This window comes from Platichthys flesus, chromosome 21, assembly GCF_949316205.1.
Source record: "Platichthys flesus chromosome 21, fPlaFle2.1, whole genome shotgun sequence".
In the NCBI taxonomy this organism is placed as follows: Eukaryota; Metazoa; Chordata; class Actinopteri; order Pleuronectiformes; family Pleuronectidae; genus Platichthys; species Platichthys flesus.
The window spans coordinates 1,393,875-1,416,158 of record NC_084965.1 but is presented as its reverse complement, the minus strand read 5'-3'; the positions used below and the strand labels follow the sequence as shown (position 1 = coordinate 1,416,158).

At 42.3% G+C, this 22,284-nt stretch overlaps 3 protein-coding genes across 4 annotated transcripts in view; 2 read left to right on the top strand and 1 right to left on the bottom strand.

The window, feature by feature from the left end:
- Positions 1–1,306: 1,306 nt before the first annotated feature.
- On the top strand, positions 1,307–4,130 carry LOC133932500 (V-set and immunoglobulin domain-containing protein 10-like). Its single transcript, XM_062379208.1, has 6 exons — positions 1,307–1,415; positions 1,656–1,916; positions 2,094–2,393; positions 2,675–2,772; positions 2,851–2,903; positions 3,589–4,130. Exons 2-6 carry the CDS (start codon positions 1,676–1,678, stop codon positions 3,701–3,703), a joined length of 807 nt encoding a protein of 268 aa, XP_062235192.1. The 5' UTR covers positions 1,307–1,415; positions 1,656–1,675; the 3' UTR covers positions 3,704–4,130.
- Positions 4,131–7,658: 3,528 nt separating this feature from the next.
- The window catches only part of LOC133932496 (ribonuclease inhibitor-like), a 34,965-nt gene continuing 20,339 nt past the window's right edge, over positions 7,659–22,284 (top strand). Inside the window, exons 1-9 of the mRNA XM_062379204.1 lie at positions 7,659–7,915; positions 8,616–8,936; positions 9,341–9,601; positions 10,427–10,726; positions 11,004–11,101; positions 11,180–11,235; positions 13,596–13,769; positions 14,859–15,032; positions 15,410–15,583. Of these exons, the coding sequence (XP_062235188.1) occupies positions 7,855–7,915; positions 8,616–8,936; positions 9,341–9,601; positions 10,427–10,726; positions 11,004–11,101; positions 11,180–11,235; positions 13,596–13,769; positions 14,859–15,032; positions 15,410–15,583 (1,619 nt within the window). The 5' untranslated portion in view covers positions 7,659–7,854. The remainder of the gene's footprint in view (positions 7,916–8,615; positions 8,937–9,340; positions 9,602–10,426; positions 10,727–11,003; positions 11,102–11,179; positions 11,236–13,595; positions 13,770–14,858; positions 15,033–15,409; positions 15,584–22,284) is intronic.
- Positions 18,825–21,809, bottom strand: LOC133932497 (acetylcholine receptor subunit delta-like). Of its 2 annotated transcripts, XM_062379205.1 has the most exons (9): positions 21,687–21,809; positions 21,292–21,447; positions 21,056–21,165; positions 20,746–20,946; positions 20,467–20,578; positions 20,227–20,341; positions 19,752–19,962; positions 19,434–19,552; positions 18,825–19,205 (listed from the first exon to the last, which is right to left on the bottom strand). In XM_062379205.1, the coding sequence occupies exons 1-9, from the start codon at positions 21,740–21,742 to the stop codon at positions 19,023–19,025; spliced, it is 1,263 nt and encodes a 420-aa protein (XP_062235189.1). In that variant the 5' UTR covers positions 21,743–21,809; the 3' UTR covers positions 18,825–19,022. The 2 variants fall into 2 exon arrangements, with proteins under 2 accessions (XP_062235189.1, XP_062235190.1); XM_062379206.1 differs by lacking the exon at positions 18,825–19,205 and having other exon boundaries at positions 19,655–19,962.

Genomic DNA, 22,284 nt, shown 5'->3' with positions numbered 1-22,284 from the left:
CAACCTGAACCTTAAGTTGGTTAATGTTTAGCAATGTTTATAGTGCAACTTTATATCTGAGGACAGTTTGATTCACTAGGTAGTTATTGTAGTTCAGACTCTGAACCTCAGTTTCTCTGCATGTTTCCACCGTCTCTCCTTCTTTAATCCACATTCAGTTCTCACAGAGTGAAGATGTCTGTGTTCCAGTCTCTGGTTGTGTTGCTCCTCAGACGAAGCAGGAAACATGAGAAATGATTGTGAAGGTTTACAACAACACAGAGAAACATGTTCTCACTGAGCTGGAGGGGAAACAGTTCACACCAGATGTTCTTTTATTCTTCATTGAAACTTTATCGTCCACAAAACTGAACTGAGTTGTGGTTTTTAAGTGTGTGTGAATAATAATCAGCTCTGTCTGCCGTTATCACATGGACGTGGAAAAAAAGGCGGAAATGAAAATCCAGCCGTTCCACGCCCATGTTAACAAACCAGTTCTGTTGAGTCGTGGTTCAGTTCTCTGAGTTTCTCTGCGTGCAGCTCGTGGTTCACTGCAGAATATACAGAGACAATTAACTTTCAACACAGTTTCAACGTTGATCTTTTAAATTAATGTCATAAAGATAAATGATTGCATTGCTGCCTTTGCAAATATTAAAATAAAAGCACACTAATGTTTAAATGACAGGTTTTTGTGATGTAAAAAATGAGACGAAGATAAATCATGTGTTATTTTGTACACACACAAAAACTGGATTCAAAAAAGGATTGGTGTGAATCTGAGCCTCTTAAGTCTCTTAACTGTCAACAGGCAAACAGACAGACAGTTCCATCAGGATATTTACATTCACAATCCGTCTGAGAGCAAATGCTCTAATAGCTCTTTAAAAGAAGCTTCTATTCACCACAGTTGATCCTGAACTGGTTGTTTTTTTACCCGGTGTCTCAAAGATGTTGAGGTCTCCTGTGTTCTAGAGGAGAGCTGCATCTTACCCTGCAGCTTTCATCCTGGTAGAGACCCAGCCATCCACTGGTTTAAGTTGGAACCAGGAAACCCTCCTGTCCACTCCTACTACAGTGACAGAGACCAGATTGAACTCCAGGGCCAGCTCTTCAAAGGCCGGACATCACTGTTCACAGATCAGATCTCTAGAGGAAACGCCTCCATCAGGCTGACGGGGCTGCAGCTTCAGGACCAGGGAAGATACAAGTGCTACACCAGCATCATCGATGGAGTCCACGAGGTATCATTTATCAACCTGAGAGTAGATGGTAAAGAAACTCACAGTGAAAACACAACACAAATACTGGAAATGATATTTGTCTCTAGTTGCTGTTCCCTTGTTTAACATGTGTACTGTTGGGTTGAGTTGAAGCTGATACTGAAGCATTGGACGTCTCGCTGCTTGCCGGCACCATTACCTCTTTGAAACATGGTTAGTCACTAAAGTGCAATGCATCCTGGGACAGGCTGGACGGGGACGGATCCACTCGTTGGAGCTCGGTCTTCAAATGCAGCCCCTGAGTTGAGACACAGCTGATGTCAGCAGCTCCACATATTGACTCATATGTGACATGTTAAATAATAAGCACAATAAGTCAGATTAATGAAGAGCTCCACAGAGCACGAGGCAAAGATGATCAATGAGTTCTAAAAGAGAAATGTTGTCTTGCAGCTCCGGTGCGTCACGTGGACATGGAGCAGGTGGAGGACAGCTTCACCTGCCGCTCAGAGGGGATCTACCCCGAGCCACAGCTCACCTGGTCCACCAGGCCTCCGTCCAACGTGACCCTTCAGAACCAAACCTCAGTGAAGGAGACAGAGCAGCAGCTCTATGAGATCAGCAGCACAGTGACACTGTCAGACAGAGACTCTGTTCTGATCTGCAGCATCAGCACTCGCAGTGGGAGGAGGAGCGCGGTGTGGTATCAACCCAGTACGTTGAATCTGCTCTATGGAACTGAACCTCTGCTTGTTTCACCTACTGCTGCATATTCATATCTGCTCCTACAGATAACTCACATCTGATGATAGAACATGTTCAGAAAGTCTCATCAGAGCCTGAAACCACATTCTGACCACGATGATATTATTTGATCTCTTTTCTTTTCAGCTCCCGTCCATGTGTCACCGAGTGAAACAACAACAACAATCAACTGCACTGCTCCAAACACCAAACCCCCGACACACCTGCTGTGGAAGTTCAACCACAGTCAGATCATTGTGAACCAGACCGGGATGGACGGCCCCCCCAGGGTCTCAGAGCAGTGGAGGCAGCAGGTGGAGGATGTGTCAGCGTCAGGCAGCCTCACGCTGCACCACTTATCTTCAGATCACCAGGGAACGTTCACCTGTGAACTCAGTAGTGAAGAGGAGACGCTCTTCATCAACAGCTACGTGACGATAGAGGAAGGTAAGATCCCATGAGACCAGAACTGATGATGAAATCCTCAGAGCGACTGTCAGACCTGAGGCTGGTGCAGTGAGTCCTGGTTCCTCCTGGTGGAGCAGATCCCCCAGGGCTCCGTTCTCCAGCTCCTCAGGAGCATCATGTCCACATGTAGTCAGGAGAACACACAGGAACCAGGAGGACACACACACACACACACACACACACACAAACACACCACAACTTACACTGGAGACACATCACTGAACTTTGTTGATGCTACAGTTCTTCTCTCTGAATTACAGGTTCTTCAGGTTCAGTTGCAGGAATTGTGGTCGGAGTCCTCGTTGTGTGTGTAGCATTAGGAGCTGGAGCAGGATTATTATACTTTAAAAGACAAAAGGTAAATATTAATATTTACAATAGTTCTATTCATTTTTTATGTGTTGTTTCTTCTAATGATTATTTCTTTTGAACTCAGAGAAACGAAACGGATCATCCACCACCAGCAGCTACAGAGATGAACAATTTACAGTAAGTTTATTGTTTATTCTGATAATTTCAATATTCTGCTCTAAAGAATAACCCTGTTGTCATGGAGATGCTGTAAACAGCAGACACATCCTAAAGCTTCAGTTTCTGAGAGTTCCTTCAAAAACCATATCGATATTAAAGTGAAAGAAAATCTGATACCAATAAATCGGCCAATAAATTCATGAAAAAGATTTGACAACGATTCCTAAGATGTTTTTATCAAACCCTTACGGCAAAGAAATGTAACTGAGACTTGATATTTTACAGTTTGATCATAAACTGTATTATTAATAACACAAATACAAAGAACTTTAATTAAAAAATGTGTATTTATGTCAAATGTAACATCTATTAGTATCGTTCATTCTGTAAAATGAAAGTTTCTTTATCAGTGAACATGAAGCAGATGTGTCTGTGAACGTCTCAGATAATTACATCTGTTATTTCTGTCATTTCCTGGAGGAGATGTTTGTTTCAGGTTCGTGGATCAAAAGCAAAAAGCACAAAGAAATGCATGATATGAAAAAATGAGTTCAATGGATTCAATAAGATTAAGAGAGAAAGAAAATGTCCTGATGTTTGATAGTTTCACATCTTCTGCAGTTTGTGTTTATGACTGATGAAGAATAAAAATCCAGGAGATTAAGATTTCAGCAGCTCTGAATTCTCCTAATTTTGTTTACAGGTCAGTCAATGAAGAAAATAATGAGAACACGTCATGTGAAAATAAAAAAAGGCTGCCTTGGAAAAAAAAGAACAAACAAAAACCTCTGGATGAAGAAAAGGAGCTGAACACGTAGAAGATGAAGACGTCAACTTGGAAACACGAGGAGGTTCCAGATCTTTAGTTGATGAGGTCGACGTCTGGTTCCATGTGAACGAGTCCGACCCGGTCAACATCCTGCTGCCTTCTTCTTCTGTGAGAGACCAAACGGCTTCAGCCACTGAACCATCAAACCCAGTTGAACCCAGCTGCTGGTTTGAGGTGGAGACATAGTGTTGCTCTAAGTCTGTTTTAACTCTGGACAACATCCGACAGAGACTTGAAAACCAACAGAACCTGAATGAAACAGCTGAGACCAAACTCATCTGACACGTTCAGCAGACTCACAGAACCTGAACCAGGTTAAAGCTGAATTATAATAATTTAAAGCTCTGGAAAGAATGTACAGATTTGTATTTTATATCTGGTACTGTTTTGTATTTATTAAAATGTATTTATCTGAATCTGTGTGGTATCTTTCTGTATTTGACGAATTTAGGATTTTACTCATCAGGGGATGAAAAGCTTAAATACAGAACAGAGGAGGACTGCTCATGACTTTGGTGAACTTTTATCTTGTCCTCTAGCGCCACCTGCAGATCCAAGCTTTCATTTATTCACTGAACTCTAAATGAATCTCCAGATGTCTTCTCCTCTGGCTCCACCGTGTGGTCACTGGTCGTTCCAACACTTCCTGAGATCTTCTGATGGTCCTCTTTGACAGGGGTCAGAAAGCTTTACTATCAAAAGAACCATTTCTCCTCTTCCACCAAATAAAACCTGTCTGGAGCCGCAAAACATATTTGATAACACAGCTTATAAAGTTATAAGTATAAAATTATATATTTAGTTATACTCAGTGTTGTGTCAGTTTACACTTAAAATGAACTAGATTAAAGGTCTGTTCATGCAGATGAAAATGACCTGGTCACATTCATGTGTAACATTTCTTAATTTTGAATTAAGTTCTCGGTTCCAAAACTGACGAGTAATTTTCCTGATGTTTAAATGCAGCCTCATGAAGCTCAGGACAAAGTAAACATGAACAACACCTACTCTATGGTTTTAAGAAAAGCCTCACGCCGGGTTTACACTGGAAGCGGAAGCGCAGCGCCAAGAATACTGCGGTAGTTCAATAAAGTTCAGAAAGATGTTCACAGATTGTGACTTCCCAGGTTATTTCGCTGATGAGTCATAAGCGAAACGTGTGGGCTACAGGCCAGTCAGGGGCGTTTCTAGGATTGAAAGAAAGGGGGGGCTTTGCCCCTAAGGATGCTGAATGTAGCGCGCACCAATTATTTTTGGGCTCATTTGGGGCTGCGGATATCCATTGTTTCAATGTTCATAGATTGGTTCAATCAGAAAGAGTCTGGTTTTTCTCTGTATCTTTGCTTGCATTCGTTCAGTATAAGATAACAGAAGAGACAGAATTTCAGGGTCATCGTGAAATTTGACAACACAAATATGAAATTTTCGCAAATAGAGAGAAATAATTTTCCTGCTTGTAAAGGAAAGACGGATATACTAGTTTTCATATCCGCGTCACTCCCAAATCCTAATTCTCCCACCGGCTCCTTCAGCCCTGTCAGTCTCCTGCTTCTCTCTCTCATCTGACTGGGCGGAGCAGTCACCTCTGCTACAGAATCTTCTTATATCCATCTGGTCAATGAATTGGATGATATACCGGTACAATAGCGTTATGAGGGACACTATGACATTTAGTTTTCACTAGCATAACTGATTATAAACAACAACATTCTATAGGAACTGATATTATTGTTTTAAAATTAGAGCTGTGAAAAATAACAAGTTAACGCGTTATGATTAAATTACAGGATTAATTCGTTAATTTTTTTAACGCATTTAACGCATGCGGAAAAAGGACCTTCCAATATATCTACATTTCCGCCCAATCTCCACTAGTCGCCGCTCTAATGCAGTCAGACGGCAGCTGCTATTCAAACAAACATCACCTTCTGGACGGGAAGATCGTGCTCCAAAAAAACAAAGATGGAACTTTCAATAAAACCAAGGTGATATGCACTATCTGCGGGAAGACATTATCGTTTCACCGGAGCAATACCAGCCTAAAGTACCACCTCAACGCTAAGAACGTGTTGGTCGGCGAGGGGCGTTCAAGTGAAATGCGCCATACCAGCTTCACTCGCAGGACACATTGTGCAAAAGAAGCGGTCAGCTTTACTGTCATAGAATGTGAACAAGTTAGTTTGCCTCACCAACTGGCTAAAGAACGATTAGCCAAGAGAACCTTGAGAGGCATTAGATTGTGTCATGGTGTGGTGAATGGTTGTTTGACAAAAAATGTTAAAATGTTCAACCATCCTTTAAAAAGAATGGCTAAGAAGCCCGAATAATTTCTGTTTGCTTTAAAAAGAAAATAAAAAAGTTGTATTCAACCGTACAATGGCTAAGAAGCCCGAATTCTGTTTAGGATGAAGATTATATTAATGTTCCATATGGAATAGCAAAGAGAACTGCTAAATAACTGCTGAGTTGCAGCACCATTGTTTTGTTTATTTATGATTATTAAAAGAAAACATGTTAAATGTTACATTTCAAATTTGCTCGTTCACACTCTTGCTCACTGGAGACATTTTCTAACAAAATAGCTAGCTAGCTAGCTTAGTGTTAACATAGCTCATTACAATATTCCCTTTCATCTGCCTCAAGTAAACCCAAATTTAAGCAGGTAACAATCGTTAACAACTACAGAGTCACATTCTGTAACTACCTGTACTTACAATGTCACTGTGCATCATTTACTATGAGCTAAACTCCTTGGCTGTAATCCTGCTGTCTGGATGAGAGACGTTACTTGGCAGAGTGAGAAATTAGCAGCGATGCACACTCCCCAAGGTCCTAGTGCCCGGTCTTTTATTGTTAAGTATGATGAGAGGCTATTGGATTGTAATTTGAAGGGGGAGAAAACATACAAACCGGAAACGCACTCACATATGTAGCATGTTAGAGTTCTAAATGACTTGTCCATATGTAAAACAATAGTTTAATTAAAAAAAAAAAAAAAAATATTTAGGGGGGCTGAAGAACAGGCCTAACGACGCCCCTGAGGACAGTTATCATCAATATGAGTTTTCCTCTGTGATGGACACTGGACATTGGTGTTGTAACACTATGGCTCCCGTGTGCAACAGGAAACACTGAATGGCACAAAGCTCTGCAGGTACAGTATTTATTCTACATGAATGATACTACAAACAAAACCTCCACATGTCCGTGTGGAGGTAGACCCGGTGAATGAGAGAGCAGAGCCCACTCTACAGTCCTCTTAAGTAGCAGTCAACCCAGGTGGGCCACATCCCTGCTGATCACTGGTCTGACTCCGCCTACAGGAGCCTGAAACACAACAATAGCACAGCAGACAACTCCAGGCTTGTCACAGTGTCTATGTACAGCCTGCTGTGAGACAGGTGAGCAGGGACCATCTACAAAGTGCAACACCGAAAAGAGATATTACAAATATACTCAATAATTTCACTCTATTACTGTAGTTTCTTATCTAAATTACATCACATGTCCAGGGTCTCCTGCTGGCTTTGCTACAGTACTAAGTATGGGAAAAAGTGATTTGCTTAAGTTTTAGAAATATTTATTATGACAAATACATGATTTTGGTGAGAATTACAGTCAAGTTATTTAATAATATTCATAATACATATTTACAAAACTTATACTGAATCCCTTTTTCCCAAACGTAGTACTGTAGCATAGCAAGCAGGAGACCCTGGACGAGTGACATGATTTTGGTAAGAATATACAGTATAACAGTGAAGTTATTGAATATCATAATAAATATATCCCAAACTTATGCAAAATATATTTTTTCGAAATTAAATACTGTAGCATCGCCATCAGGAGACCCCGGACCTGTGACATGATTTTGGTGAGAAACTACAGTAATAGAGTGTAGTTATTGAATATTTTTGTAATATCTCTTTTCGGTGTTGCACTTTGTAGACGGTCCCTGCTCACTCGTGTCACAGCAGGCTGCAGATACACGCACTGGACAGATTCACTTTGGGTTTGCATGACGCAATGTTAACAATGGGACTTAAGAGTGTGTGAGTCTACAGTCGGAACCTTCCTCTGTGACCAGCTGTTAACTGGTCTCTCCTTCTTTAATCCACATTCAGTTCTCACAGAGTGAAGATGTCTGTGTTCCAGTCTCTGGTTGTGTTGATCCTCATCATGTGGACTCTCACCACAGCAGGTACGTGAACTCTGATCTTACTCAGAAATCACAGGTTCTGTTTTGAACGTAGTACTTTGTACAAACATGTTTGTTTCCATCAGACTGAGTTGTGGGTTTTTAAGTGTTTGTGAATAAATATCAGCTCTGTCTGCCGTCTTCACACATGGACGTGGAAACGAAAAAAGGCGGAAATGAAAATCCAGCCGCTCCGCGCCCATGTTACCAAACCAGTTCTGTTGAGCCTCGGTTCAGGTCTCTGAGTTTCTCCTCGTGCAGCTCTCGGTTCACAGCAGAATATACAGAGAAAATTTACTTTCAACACAGTTTCAACGTTTATCTTTTAAATTAATGTCATACAGATAAATTATTGCAAAATAAAAGCACACCAGCGTTTCTGTGTAGACCATAGACTGTACAGTGGATATAAAAAGTCTACACACCTGTTTAAATGACAGGTTTTTGTGATGTAAAAAATGAGACCAAGATAAATCATGTGTTATTTTGTACTCACACACAAACTGGATTCAAAAAAGGATTGGTGTGAATCTGAGCCTCTAAAGTCTGTTAACTGTCAACAGGCAAACAGACAGACAGTTCCATCAGGATATTTACATTCACAATCCGTCTAAGAGCAAATGCTCTAATTGCTCTTTAAAAAAAGCTTCTATTCACCACAGTTGATCCTGAACTGGTTGTTTTTTTACCCGGTGTCTCACAGATGTTGAGGTCTCCTGTGTTTTAGAGGAGAGCTGCATCTTACCCTGCAGTTTTCATCCTGGTAAAGACCCAGCCATCCACTGGGTGAAGGTGGAACCAGGAAACCTTCCTGTCCACTCCTACTACAGAGCCAGTGACCAGTTAGGTCTCCAGAGCGAGCGCTTCAGAGGGCGGACATCACTGTTCACAGATCAGATCTCCAGAGGAAACGCCTCCATCAGGCTGACGGTGCTGCAGCTTCAGGACCGGGGAAAATACAAGTGCTACACCAGCACCATCATTGGAGGCAACAAGGAGTCATTCATCAACCTGAGAGTAGATGGTAAAGAAACTCACAGTGAAAACACAACACAAATACTAGAAATGATATTTGTCTCTAGTTGCTGTTCCCTTGTTTAACATGTGTACTGTTGGGTTGAGTTGAAGCTGATACTGAAGCATTGGACGTCTCGCTGCTTGCCGGCACCATTACCTCTTTGAAACATGGTTAGTCTCTAAAGTGCAATGCATCCTGGGACAGGTTGGACGGGGACGGATCCACTCGTTGGAGCTCGGTCTTCAAATGCAGCCCCTGAGTTGAGACACAGCTGATGTCAGCAGCTCCACATATTGACTCATATGTGACATGTTAAATAATAAGCACAATAAGTCAGATTAATGAAGAGCTCCACAGAGCACGAGGCAAAGATGATCAATGAGTTCTAAAAGAGAAATGTTGTGTTGCAGCTCCGGTGCGTCACGTGGACATTGTGCAGGTGGAGGACAGCTTCACCTGCCGCTCAGAGGGGATCTACCCCGAGCCACAGCTCACCTGGTCCACCAGTCCTCCGTCCAACGTGACCCTTCAGAACCAAACCTCAGTGAAGGAGACGGAGCAGCAGCTCTATGAGATCAGCAGCACAGTGACACTGTCAGACAGAGTCTCTGTTCTGATCTGCAGCATCAGCACTCGCAGTGGGAGGAGGAGCGCGGTGTGGTATCAACCCAGTACGTTGAATCTGCTCTATGGAACTGAACCTCTGCTTGTTTCACCTACTGCTGCATATTCATATCTGCTCCTACAGATAACTCACATCTTATATCAATGCTGATTCTCAATCTTTACTTTGTTTGTTTCTTTGTCTGCTGAACAGATTTCCACTAAACTAGTTGTGAGGATGGAACGTGGGCGACAGGTCACTCAGTAGAGCTCAGAATCCACAAGGCCCAACAGTCTCCTTATGAAACCACATTGAAATTCACCAGGCCCAAGATCTGCACCAAATTTCACACACTCGTAAATATCAGTCCTCTAAATTTGTCAGATTGTTTTTTCATCTTCATCAGTTATTCAAAGGGAAATGAAAATGTTGAAAAACGTCCTCTCTCACAATGTTAATGTGAAAAAACAACAAATCCTGGATCCACACAAACATGTGATGAGTTCTTCTCTGAGCCTGACCCATAACACACCTTCCTGCCAAGGTTCATGGAAATCTGTTCAGTAGTTGTTGTGTATTGTTGCTTGAAGCCCAACAAACAAATGGAACATTGAACAGATCCATTAGTTTTCTTTGTTTAACTTTGGACCTTTCTGGACATTTCCCCTGAGAGGACTGATGTGTGTGAGATGTGGAGCAGCTTGAATTGACTGTTGGTCCTTGGAGGAGATATCAGCTCCACTGAGTGACCTTCTAGTTCAGTTCATCATTCCAAGGCCACACCCTCCTCCACATGAATCATTCTGATGATAGAAGATGTTCAGAAAGTCTCATCAGAGCCTGAAACCACATTCTGACCACGATGATATTATTTGATCTCTTTTCTTTTCAGCTCCCGTCCATGTGTCACCGAGTGAAACAACAACAACAATCTACTGCACTGCTCCAAACACCAAACCCCCGACACACTGGGTGTGGAAGTTCAACCACAGGCAGATCATTATGGACCAGACCGGGGTGGACGGCCCCCCCAGGGTCTCAGAGCAGTGGAATGAGCAGGTGGAGGATGTGTCAGCGTCAGGCAGCCTCATGCTGCACCACTTATCTTCAGACCAACAGGGAACGTTCACCTGTGAACTCAGTAGTGAAGAGGAGACGCTCTTCATCAACAGCTATGTGAAGATAGAGGAAGGTAAGATCCCATGAGACCAGAACTGATGATGAAATCCTCAGAGTGACTGTCAGACCTGAGGCTGGTGCAGTGAGTCCTGGTTCCTCCTGGTGGAGCAGATCCCCCAGGGCTCCGTCCTCCAGCTCCTCAGGAGCATCATGTCCACATGTAGTCAGGAGAACATACAGGAACCAGGAGGACACACACACACACACACACACACACACACACTACACTTCACACTGAAGACACATCACTGCACTTTGTTGATGCTACAGTTCTTCTCTCTGAATTACAGGTTCTTCAGGTTCAGTTGCAGGAATTGTGGTCGGAGTCCTCGTTGTGTGTGTAGCATCCGGAGCAGGAGCAGGATTCTTCTACTTTAAAAGACTTAAGGTAAATATTAATATTTACATAATTCTGCTGTTCATTTATTATGTGTGGTTTCATCTAATGATTATTTATTTTGAAAAGAAACAACCCAAAACGGACCATCCACCACCAGACGCTACAGAGATGAAACCTTTACAGTAAGTTTATTGTTTATTCTGAACTGAATATTTCAATATTCTGCTCTGAAGAATAACCCTGTTGTCATGGAGATGCTCTAACAGCTTCATCTCAGCTGCATCAGCAGACACATCCTAAAGCTTCAGTTTCTGAGAGTTCCTTCAAAAACCATATCGATATTAGAGTGAAAGAAAATCTGATACCGATAAATCAGCCAATAAATGTATGAAAAAGATTTGACAATGATTCCTAAGATGTTGTTATCAAACCCTTACGGCAAAGAAATGTAGGGGAGAGTGGGGTAATGTGAGACACCCCCTGTATCTAGGCAACAGAACACATTTGTGGTCATGTGACAATTATGTTTTCAACCCCTCCCATTCCCCCCTTGCCATGAAGGAGAAGTTGGTGCAGGTGCTGTGGAAAGTTTTTTGAATGTAAAAGTAAATTGTCTTGCTTTGAACTTAATCAGCTGTTGTGTCAAAACAAATTGAATCAGGTAGAAAAACTTATATCATACATGTTGATGAACTTGTGATTGATGCTAGCTGAAGATTAGCCTGAATTGCTAAGAGATGTTGTTTTTTCTAAAACGGTGGCTGTGCGGTAAAGTGGGACACTGTCTCACTTTAACCCGCCATGAAGCACAAGTTAAGTTTAGTCTACATATTTTAGTGTTATATTACTTTATATATGTTTTATTTTTAATGTCATAAACATTGTAGAAAAGCCATCATGCCAAGAAACTATACCAGGAAGACAACCTGGGGCCAAACACCCCTCACTGAGATGGAGAGTGTAGCCGCTGAGGTCATGCAAGGAAAGAAGTCCTTAAGAAAAGCTGGAAGGGATAGAAATATTGATAAGACAACCCTCAAAAGATTCATAAAGAAAAAAGAGAAAGGGAAAGTAAAATCAGTAGCCTGGGGTGCAGTAGCTGAGGTAAAGAGAATATTCACAGATGAGATGGAGGAGGAGCCAAACCCTTGAAACAACTAGCTGACCAGTTCCATGGCCTTGCTCCAGTTAAGTCGCTGGGGTAAAGTGGGACACAAGACCACTTTTTTTTTTTAAATCATGTTTTCACTACCCCTTGTCCTGAAGACATTCTGATCATTTCCATTGCTAGAAAACATCCTGAATTAATGGGAAATGTGTAAACTTTACTGATATATCATTTTAGCTCGCCTAGAGGGGATTAAATGTAAAAAATGTCCCACATTACCCCGCTCTCCCCTAACTGAAACTTGATATTTTACAGTTTAACCACTAACTGTATTATTGATAACACAAATACAAAGAACGTTAATTAAAATGGCTGCAATTGGCCGAATAATCAAGTGTTTGATTGAAATTTGCATCCAAACTACTTGAGGCCTCCTGAGGTCACCTGTCTAACTGCTACAGACACAGAGTCCAGTCCTTATCACACACAATGGAAGTGAGTGACTGACAGCTGGAGAATTAATGTTCAACATTTTCTTATATACAAGGTAATATTCATATTTATGACCATATTCAACCTTTGTAAAAAACATTGTTCTGCTGTAGCAGAACTCTGCAGAACATTGTTGAACTGAGAAGATTAAAATTTAACAGAAGCTGTAAATATGAATTAATATTAATGTGAATATTGTCCATTGAACAACTAAAGTTGTATAACTGCATTTCTTTGTGTAAATTTATGCTCGAGCATTCAGCATTTAATAGAAATGACAAAATACATATATATGAGTATGACCCGTGTGTGTGTGTGTGTGTGTGTGTGTGTGTGTGTGTGTGTGTGTGTGTGTGTGTGTGTGTGTGTGTGTGTGTGTGTGTGTGTGTGTGTGTGTGTGTGTGTGTGTGTGTGTGTGTGTGTGTGTGTGTGTGTGTGTGTGTGTGTGTGTGTGTGTGTGTGTGTGTGTGTGTGAGCTTCTTTACGCGACCACCAACCAGTGCAAAGTCCGTCCCTCCAGGTCCCTGACATGTTGCATTCACAATAATATGATGTCACTTTGACCTTTGACCACTGAAATCTAATCAGTTTATCTTTGAGTCCAGCTGGTCAAAATATAAAGAAATCCCCAAAAGACAGACTTGAGACTTCAAGACGCAATGAACATAATGTGTGTCCTTGACCTTTGACCTTTGACCACCTGAATCTAATGAGTTCCTCTGTTAGTCTGAATGAACATGTTGTGTGACCCTGACCTTTGACCTTTGACCACCTGAATCGAATGAGTTCCTCTGAATGAACGCTTGAACCAAATCTGAAAGGATTCTCTTGAGGAGTTTTTAACAAAGAGGGGATTTACCAGGGTGAAGGTCACATGATCACGTTTTGTATGAATGTTGTGTTTTCTGATTTTATTCTAACAGATATTTTCTTTAATTACAGACTCGTTGGTTGTGAACTCTCAGAGACTCACTGTGAAGACGTGGCCTCAGCTCTGAAGTCAGACCCCTCAGATCTGAGAGAACTAGATCTGAGTGACAACAAGCTGCAGGCTTCAGGAGTGAAGCTGCTGTGTTCTGGACTGGAGAGTCCAAACTGTCGACTGGAGACTCTGAGGTCCTTAAATCCTTCTTCACTTTTCAGACTTTCTTTCTTATTGGGTCATTATTTATTTAAATTGTCTCAGTTCTGCTCTGCTCACTGTCCCTCAGTCATCTGTCACTCACCCAGCCTGTCAGTCACGTCCACCTCATCAACTCCATTCACCTGCACTCACCTGCTCCTGATCACTAAGAAAGTGTCAGTAAATAACATGTGGACTGAGGCCGAGCACTCGTCCTCCTCAGGTTTTCAAAATAAGACATATTCTTATTGAAACACGTTGGACAGTTGATAAGTATAGAAACAAACAGGAAGTGGCTGTCAGGAGCCATCCCTACTTTAAACAGTGTTTAATTACACAAACCTGCTCAGTGACCAACACACAGAGAAGAAGCTGATGAATGAAACAATGGTCCAACATGTCTGATCTGATATTTATCTTCAGGTCACAGACTGGACTGAGGTCAGCAGCATGTTGAGAGTCTGTGTTGACATGATGACGATCCAGAACAACAGGAGGACATATTCTAATATTCATATTTCTTTATCCACGTTGATTCGCTGCAGACTGTCAGAGATCAGCTGTTCTTCTCTGGCTTCAGCTCTGAGGTCAAACCCCTCTCATCTGAGAGAACTGGATCTGAGCTGGAACAACCTGCAGGACTCAGGAGTGAAGGAGCTGTGTGGTTTTCTACAGAGTCCAACCTGTCGACTGGAGATTCTGTGGTCAGTTCACTGACTGACTTTTGTAGATCTCATATCTATAAAACAGCATTTATACACAATTTATCATTTAATTGTAATTTAAAATAATTCCTCTTCATACATAACTTGAATCCATTCATTAATTAATATGTGACATTTTAAATATTCAGCTACTTGTTAAACACTGAGTTTAGTTCTGGATTTCCTAAACTGATCTGCAGGACAGAGACCGGGTCCAAATAATCTATTTGTACTGAATCAAGACTCGTCTTTAGTCCACCATGTCTGATTTCATATTTATCTTCCATGTTATGAGTCTGTGCTGACATGAATATGTGTCTGTTATTTTTCAAATATGAACTCAGTTTAATCTACAGTTAAGTTTTATTCTTTATCCAGGTTGAAGAACTGCAGTCTGTCAGAGATCAGCTGTTCTTCTCTGGCTTCAGCTCTGAGGTCAAACCCCTCTCATCTGAGAGAACTGAATCTGAGAGCAAACGACCTGCAGGACTCAGGAGTGAAGGAGCTGTGTGGTTTTCTACAGAGTCCAACCTGTCGACTGGAGACTGTTAGGTCAGTTCACTGACTGACTTTTGTAGATCTCATATCTATAAACAGCATTTATACAGAATTTATCTAATTTAATTATAATTTAAAAGAATTCCTCTTCATATATAGCATGAATCCATTCATAATTAATCTGTGACATTTTCAATATTCAGCTACTTGTTAAACACTGAGTTTAGTTCTGGATTTCATAAACTGATCTGCAGGACAGAAACCGGGTCCAAATAATCTATTTGGACTGAATCAGGACTCGTTTTTAGTCCAACATGTCTGATTTCATATTTATCTTCCATGTTATGAGTCACTGCTCAAATGAATATGTGTCTCTTATTTTCACACATGAACTCAGTTTAATTTACAGTTGAGATTTATTCTTTATTCAGGCTGAAGGACTGCTGTCTGTCAGAGATCAGCTGTTCTTCTCTGGCTTCATCTCTGAGGTCAAACCCCTCTCATCTGAGAGAACTGGATCTGAGTCACAACACCCTGCAGGACTCAGGAGTGAAGGAGCTGTGTGGTTTTCTACAGAGTCCAACCTGTCGACTGGAGACTCTGAGGTCAGACCACTGACTGACTTTTGTAGATCTCATATCTATAAACAGCATTTATACAGAATTTATCTAATTTAATTATAATTGAACATAATTCCTCTTCATACATAATTTGAATTCATTAATTAATTAATCTGTGACATTTAAAATATTCAGTTACTAGATTAAAACACTGAGTTTAGTTCTGGATTTCCTAAACTGATCTGCAGGACAGAGACCGGGTCCAAATAATCTATTTGTACTGAATCAGGACTCGTTTTTAGTCCAACATGTCGGATTTCATATTTATCTTCCATGTTAAGAGTCTGTGCTGACATGAATATGTGTCTGTTATTTTCACACATGAACTCAGTTTAATTTACAGTTAAGTTTTATTCTTTATCCAGGTTGTGGAACTGCAGACTGTCAGAGATCAGCTGTTCTTCTCTGGCTTCAGCTCTGAGGTCAAACCCCTCTCATCTGACAGAACTGGATCTAAGTGACAACAACCTGACGGACTCAGCAGTGAAGGAGCTGCTTGATCTACAGCATAGTCCAACCTGTCGACTGGAGACTCTGAGGTCAGTAGATGGTTGGAGTCAGTCCATGCTTATGTATCCCATCTTACGTGCTTACTGGCGTCGCCCCATTTTTCTAAAATTTACGGCAAAGCTCCGCAAGCTCACTCAGCCTGCAAGGCTGTGATTGGTCTGCTCTACATCCCTTCTGGAGCTGTGTTTCCGGTTTCATGCCCCATAATACAGGCAGAAACAACCGAAGATTTTAAAAAGAAGAATGGACATCAATCAATTGTTGTTCGGTTGGAATCGTGAATACACTCTCTGTCATGGTTCACCGTGTGTTTGTAATGGAGAACACGACTGGTAGAAGGTTACTAAACAGTCAACAATGATTGCCACACCCACAAAGAAGGCGTCTCTCAGGTCGTCTTCGACAAAAAGCATTACTCCGCCTAGTGTTCTGGCACGGAATTGCTTTGTAAGACGCGCAACGGTTGGGGAAGCATGAATGACGAGTCTTGCGCCACAGCGGAGTGAAAAGACGCAGACGCAGTCGCAGAAGCATGTTTCAGGCTTAAGACAGCAAATGGGCAAACAGTGTCAAAGACTTCTTTAAGCAGACTGGCGGTGATGTTGTCGGAAGGGAAATTTGTGGGTCACAGATGGTGAACCACCTCGGATAGGAAGGGTATTGATATGGGCTTGAATTGACCAAAGACAGCTGGGAGCATATGAGCGCATTCATTCCAAAACGTGCACATGAAGCAGAGAGGAAGCTGCTCCACCTCTGAACGGGACTGAAGTCCCTGCTGCTCTTTCTACTGGATGAGCTTCATCACTGACTCACAGCTGATGAAGTGAGTCTCTGTGACACTGATGTCTTCTTCTCTCAACAGGTGGAGGTTGGATAGACCTTTTTTTAACTCTGTGTCCTGAGGATCCAGAGGCTGAAGCAGCAGCAGCTTGTGTGTAGAGCGGCTCTGACTGGGCCTTGTTGGTGGGAGGCAGAGTGGAGACAGAGCTCCAGAGGAATCAGAGGAGGTGGTTGTAATATGTAACTTCACCACTAGATGGCCCTCCACACTTGTTGTGTTTATTCACATGAAGAATGTGTTTATTGAAATGACAAAACACAAGCAGAATATATAACCCCTCTATAAAGAGTCACATATATATGTTTAAGTTTCCTTTATTCTGTTCCACCATTGTCCCTCAGTCTGTCTCCATGTGTGTAGAACCACATTCTGTTTGTTTATGATCTTAAAGTTCCTGGATTCACGTCACAAATTGATTTAGTTCAACACAAAGTTCAACACAATCAAATCACTTTGAGTTTAAAATCAGACTTTTGTCTTTGACACAAAAGATCAAAACTCTGGACTTAAAAATGGGACGTTTTCATTTCTGCATCAGGTGCAGAGCGGTGGTGGCTTTTCTACTTTTGACCCACAGGTGGCGCTGCAGTATAACAGCAGCACATCACAGTCAAAGCCTTTATATTCAGTCTATGAGTCAAACACATGGATCATTTCCTCTGTAACAAACCAGATGTAACGAGAAGAAAAACATCTCAGAGAGAAAAGTTCTGTTTCTACTTGTCTCTGCTTTAATGCTCAATAAACATCCTTCCACCGACTTCACTGGAATCATGACTCAGCTTTTCTTTCCTCTTCAAACAAACTGGTGGAAACATCTCGTCCTTGGTGCAGGTAAAAGAACAAAATCACCAGTTTGACATAATGGAAACAAGCAGAAGAAAAGTGAATGAGACATTTACAGTATGAAGAAGAGTCGATGAAGAGCAGAGCATCTTTAAGTCGAGGCATGTTTGATGATTGACAAAGAGAAAACTACAGGATATCACAAGACTTAGTGTGGAAATGAGGACGGGAAAGTGTCTCCGTCTGATTTCTGTCTTTAAGAGATGAGTTGGAGAGTGGGGGGGCAAGGAGGAGTTAGAGATAATAACAGTTTAAAGATGTCTCACGTTGAATCATTGATTGATCCTGAGTTTTATTCATGTTCAGGTGAGTGTAGTTTAGTTGATGACCTCTGATATAAAAGTTCACACGATGCAACTTCGGTTGAAATACAGGAACTAACACACTGTGTCTTTTTGTGTCTCAGATCAAATACTTTGTGTTTTTAACGATGAGTCACAGTTTTCAGGTCGTTGTCTCCTCCAGACAGAGACAGTTTCTGGAGTGTGGACAGACTGTGAGGACGTCCTGCCTCCAGGTTTCTGTACGTCTCAGAGTATTTTGATACACGGCTCCCGTCTACGTTCTGGACAGAAGTATTTGACTCTTGTACTTGTATGTGTCCAGTACATCCAAGTGTTTTCTGGCTCTGTTGTCTTGCTGTGTGGATTTGCATCCCAGTATCGTACTGAGTAAAACTTCCGTCCGTCCATGAGACATCATTTTAGCCGGAGAGTCTTTTGCCTTTTGTATGTTTGAATATATCATAAATACTAGATGCAGTAGAATATCATTTACTGAGTATTCACATGTTAACTGTTTTGGTTTTTGATGGCATTTTAGAAAAACTTGTATCTTCCTGCATTAAGCTTCTTTTTCTTCTAATGTCACCAGTGTTAAGTTTTTGATTTAGTGTGTGTGTGATGACGGATTAAACTAAGTTTATTTACATTTTATTTCAAATGATAATCGCTCAGTTATGTTCTTAATAATAATAACAATAATAATAATAATAATATATGCAGAACAAAAATAAAATCAAAGATGTCCACTGAGTATAAATGTTTATTCAAACCACACAAATCAAATTAAAATACTAGTTTGATTATTCTGTTATTCCGTTGTCCACTTTTGATTGAAGAAACACACAACTATGCACCTGGACCCACAAATAATATAGAGGCAACAAACTCTAGACCCACATGGCAGTGAGTGTGTTTGTGTGTGTGTGTGTGTGTGTATGTGTTACAGCAGCCTTGGGTTTTCCTCTCTGTAGTTGTGTGTGTCTCCCTTAAAGGGCAGGTGGGGGGGGTGGTTGCAGATCCCCATGAGGAAGATGATGATGGTGCCGATCGTCATCACCGGAGTGACGAGGAAGAGGCAGAGACGATCCACCGTGCGAGCGATGCCGCTCCAGTTGTCTTTCTCCTGTGAACACACAACCACACGTTGCATTCTGCACACAAGGCTGAAGGTGTGAGGTCAGAGTGAGACGCACACAGCGAGTGAGCGTTACACAATGTTACACAAAAGTTTAACTCTGCTTCATGACACAGTGCATCGAGTCATTCATCTCATTCATCTGTAAGTCATCAGCTACAGAAGACTCCTGCTTTCCTCTCTGTGTTTGTGTGTGTGTGTGTTTGTGTGTGTCACCTCGTTGTAGTCGTTCTTGTTGCGCATGTGTTTGATGATGTAGTTGGCTCCGTCCACGGCCGGCTTGATCTCTGCGTACAGCTGCTCTGTCATCCCTCCGTCGTCCTGTGGACTCACCACTGCACAACCAGAGCAAACACACAGAGCAGGTTGGTGTAGACAACACACACACACTTCAACACAACAACACAAAGGAGTCTGTCTTTTCTCTGGTTCCTCACAGAATCCTTCATGGACCTGGATGAAGCCGTGCTACACACTGAGGGGACTGGTCTCTCTGAGTGAGGTGGAACTCCACTGAGTGACCTGCTCTCGAACCTGCAGCGTGTGTGGTCCGTGTGGTCAGTCCGTGTCTCACTGACTGCTTCTCGAACATCAGCTCGCTGCGGGACTTGAAGCTGTAGTACTCCTCCGCCGCGGCGATGTACCCCACCGAGCTGGACCGCCGGGGCAGCGCTCGATCCCAGTGGGGCTCCTCGTCCGAGGGGTGGGACATGCGCAGGATCCGGGGCAGGCGCTCCAGGAAGAACTGGACAGAGAAGAGGGGAAATTAAATCAGGCTTTAAAATGTATTCTTAAAAAAACTCTTCTTTAAAGAAGCTAAAGTCTTTGAGTCACAGCAGAGAAAACGCTGAGTCATCTTTTACAAAGGAATGATTAGAAATAAGATCCAGAAGTCACACCAGAATCAAACCAGGTCAAATAGTACCAATAGAAAACTGGTTAATCGCAGAGAAACTGTGTGTGTGTGTGTTTGTGTGTGTCTGTGTGTGTCTATGTGTGTGTGTGTTACCTTTTTGGTCCAGTCAGACATGACGTGTGTGCTCGGGGTCCTGAAGTGCAGGTTGAGGACGACCACACAGTTCAGCACCACAATTGTAACCAGCACCATGATGAACATCAAATACCTGAGACACACACACAGACACACACACGTGATGTATAAAGAAACAGAAAACTCAATATTTCCTCCTTTGTATCTTTGATTGTTGTCTTTATTAGGTGTGTGTTGTGTTGTGTGTGTGTAACCTACTTGACAATAAGTGGTACAGACATGGAAGTCTCTGGGAGTCTTTGAGAAATCAGCAGCAGAAACACAGACTGAGCCAAGAGCACAGAGATGGACAAGGTCATCTTCTCACCACCTACACACACACACACACACACACACACACACACACACACACACACAAACACAAACACACACACACATGTAAGTGTTTAAATTCTAGGAACCACTCCTGAGGAGACATCTCCTCTCATTCCTCAAAGTGTGTCTCCTGTCAGTCGGAGGTGTGGGGGGGGCACTGACTGTCAGCGGGCAGGTAGTAGACCAGCGAGGCCAGGAAGGAGATGAGCACACAGGGGATGATGATGTTGACGATGTAGAAGAGAGGTTTGCGTTTGATGACCAGGTAGAAGGTGATGTCCTGGTGCTTGTTGCTCTCCATGGGAATGTGTTTGTACGTGTTCCTCTTGGCCGGCCGGTGGTTGATCTCCCACTCGCCGTTCTCTGTTGAAACCAGTGAGGAGCAGCGACAGAGACAGAACAAACCCAGACTGAGGTTCAGATCAGTGAGCTGAGGTCAGGAGGAACTCACTGGACTGGACATGTGCGTCACCTGTGAAGCTGGCCGGGTCGATGACGATCCACTCCACCGTCCACTTGCTGGTTTCGTTCGACTCCTCCTTCAGCAGCATCCGGATCTCTTTGGCGTTGTAGGTCAGAGAACTGCAAAGCAACATGGGAAACGGCGTTTTCAGGTTCATGAACAAAGTGACACACTCGGCGCTCATCATCACTGATCCATGTTTCCTACAAGAAACAAAACTGAAACACGTGTGGATTCTGTCTCACGTGAATTTGAGCGTGCAGTTCTGCCAGTCGAAGGGGAAGTAGTTGACGTTGATGGAGCAGGAGGAGCGGAAGATGGCGGGAGGCAGCCAGATGCAGCTCCCAGTGGGATCCACCAGCACGTTGCTGTAGTAGGCCACCTGGAACTGGGCATCGTTACTGGGGAGAGGCAGAGGGGCCCAGTTAGATCGTATTCTGATCTATTCTGATTTCTCCTCACATACAAACACATGAGGAGAAATCAGAGGCTCGTGGTCTTGTTCAAGGTCAGAGGACGATGAACTGATCTTTAATACAGATTTAGAGATTATAGGTAAGATATATATTTATATATGTGTGATAAACATGTTTCATTTTGTCTCCATAAACACAAATGAATACAGAGAATTGAATCTCACTTGTTCTCCAGCACAATCTCCGGCAGCCACAACATGCTGGGCGGCAGGCGAAGCATCTCAATACCATCGAACTCTGTGGAGTTCCACGACAGCCGGTAGTCGGTCCACGTCTAACACATGCAACAAAGCAAAAACACAAAATATACAAACACATGCAACAGTTGAGGGTCAGTAAAATGTGCAGAAAAGTGTGTGTAATTAGAGCATTTATGCAAACAAATATACAGATACTTTCCTGTAAAATGACTTTTACGTACATGATGGATCCATACGTTGGTCAGCAGGGTCTCGTCTACTTCTTTCTGCAGAAGAAAGACACATATGAGACTTTATCATTACCTCCATCTCCAAGGTCAGGGTTTGTCTGTTTGTTAGTTTGCAGGATTACGTAAAAACTCCTGGACTGATTATCTAGAAACTTGGTGGAAGGACGTGATATCTGTCAAAAAACAACTCTGTAATAATAATTAATTGATCTTAATGAAGAAAAGGTGGAGTGATATGTATAAGTGTGAGAAATTTGGTGTAGATCCAGATAGAAATCTGGATCTAGTGAATTAAAGTGTTTCATACGGAGACTGTTTGGCCTCGGAGGGAT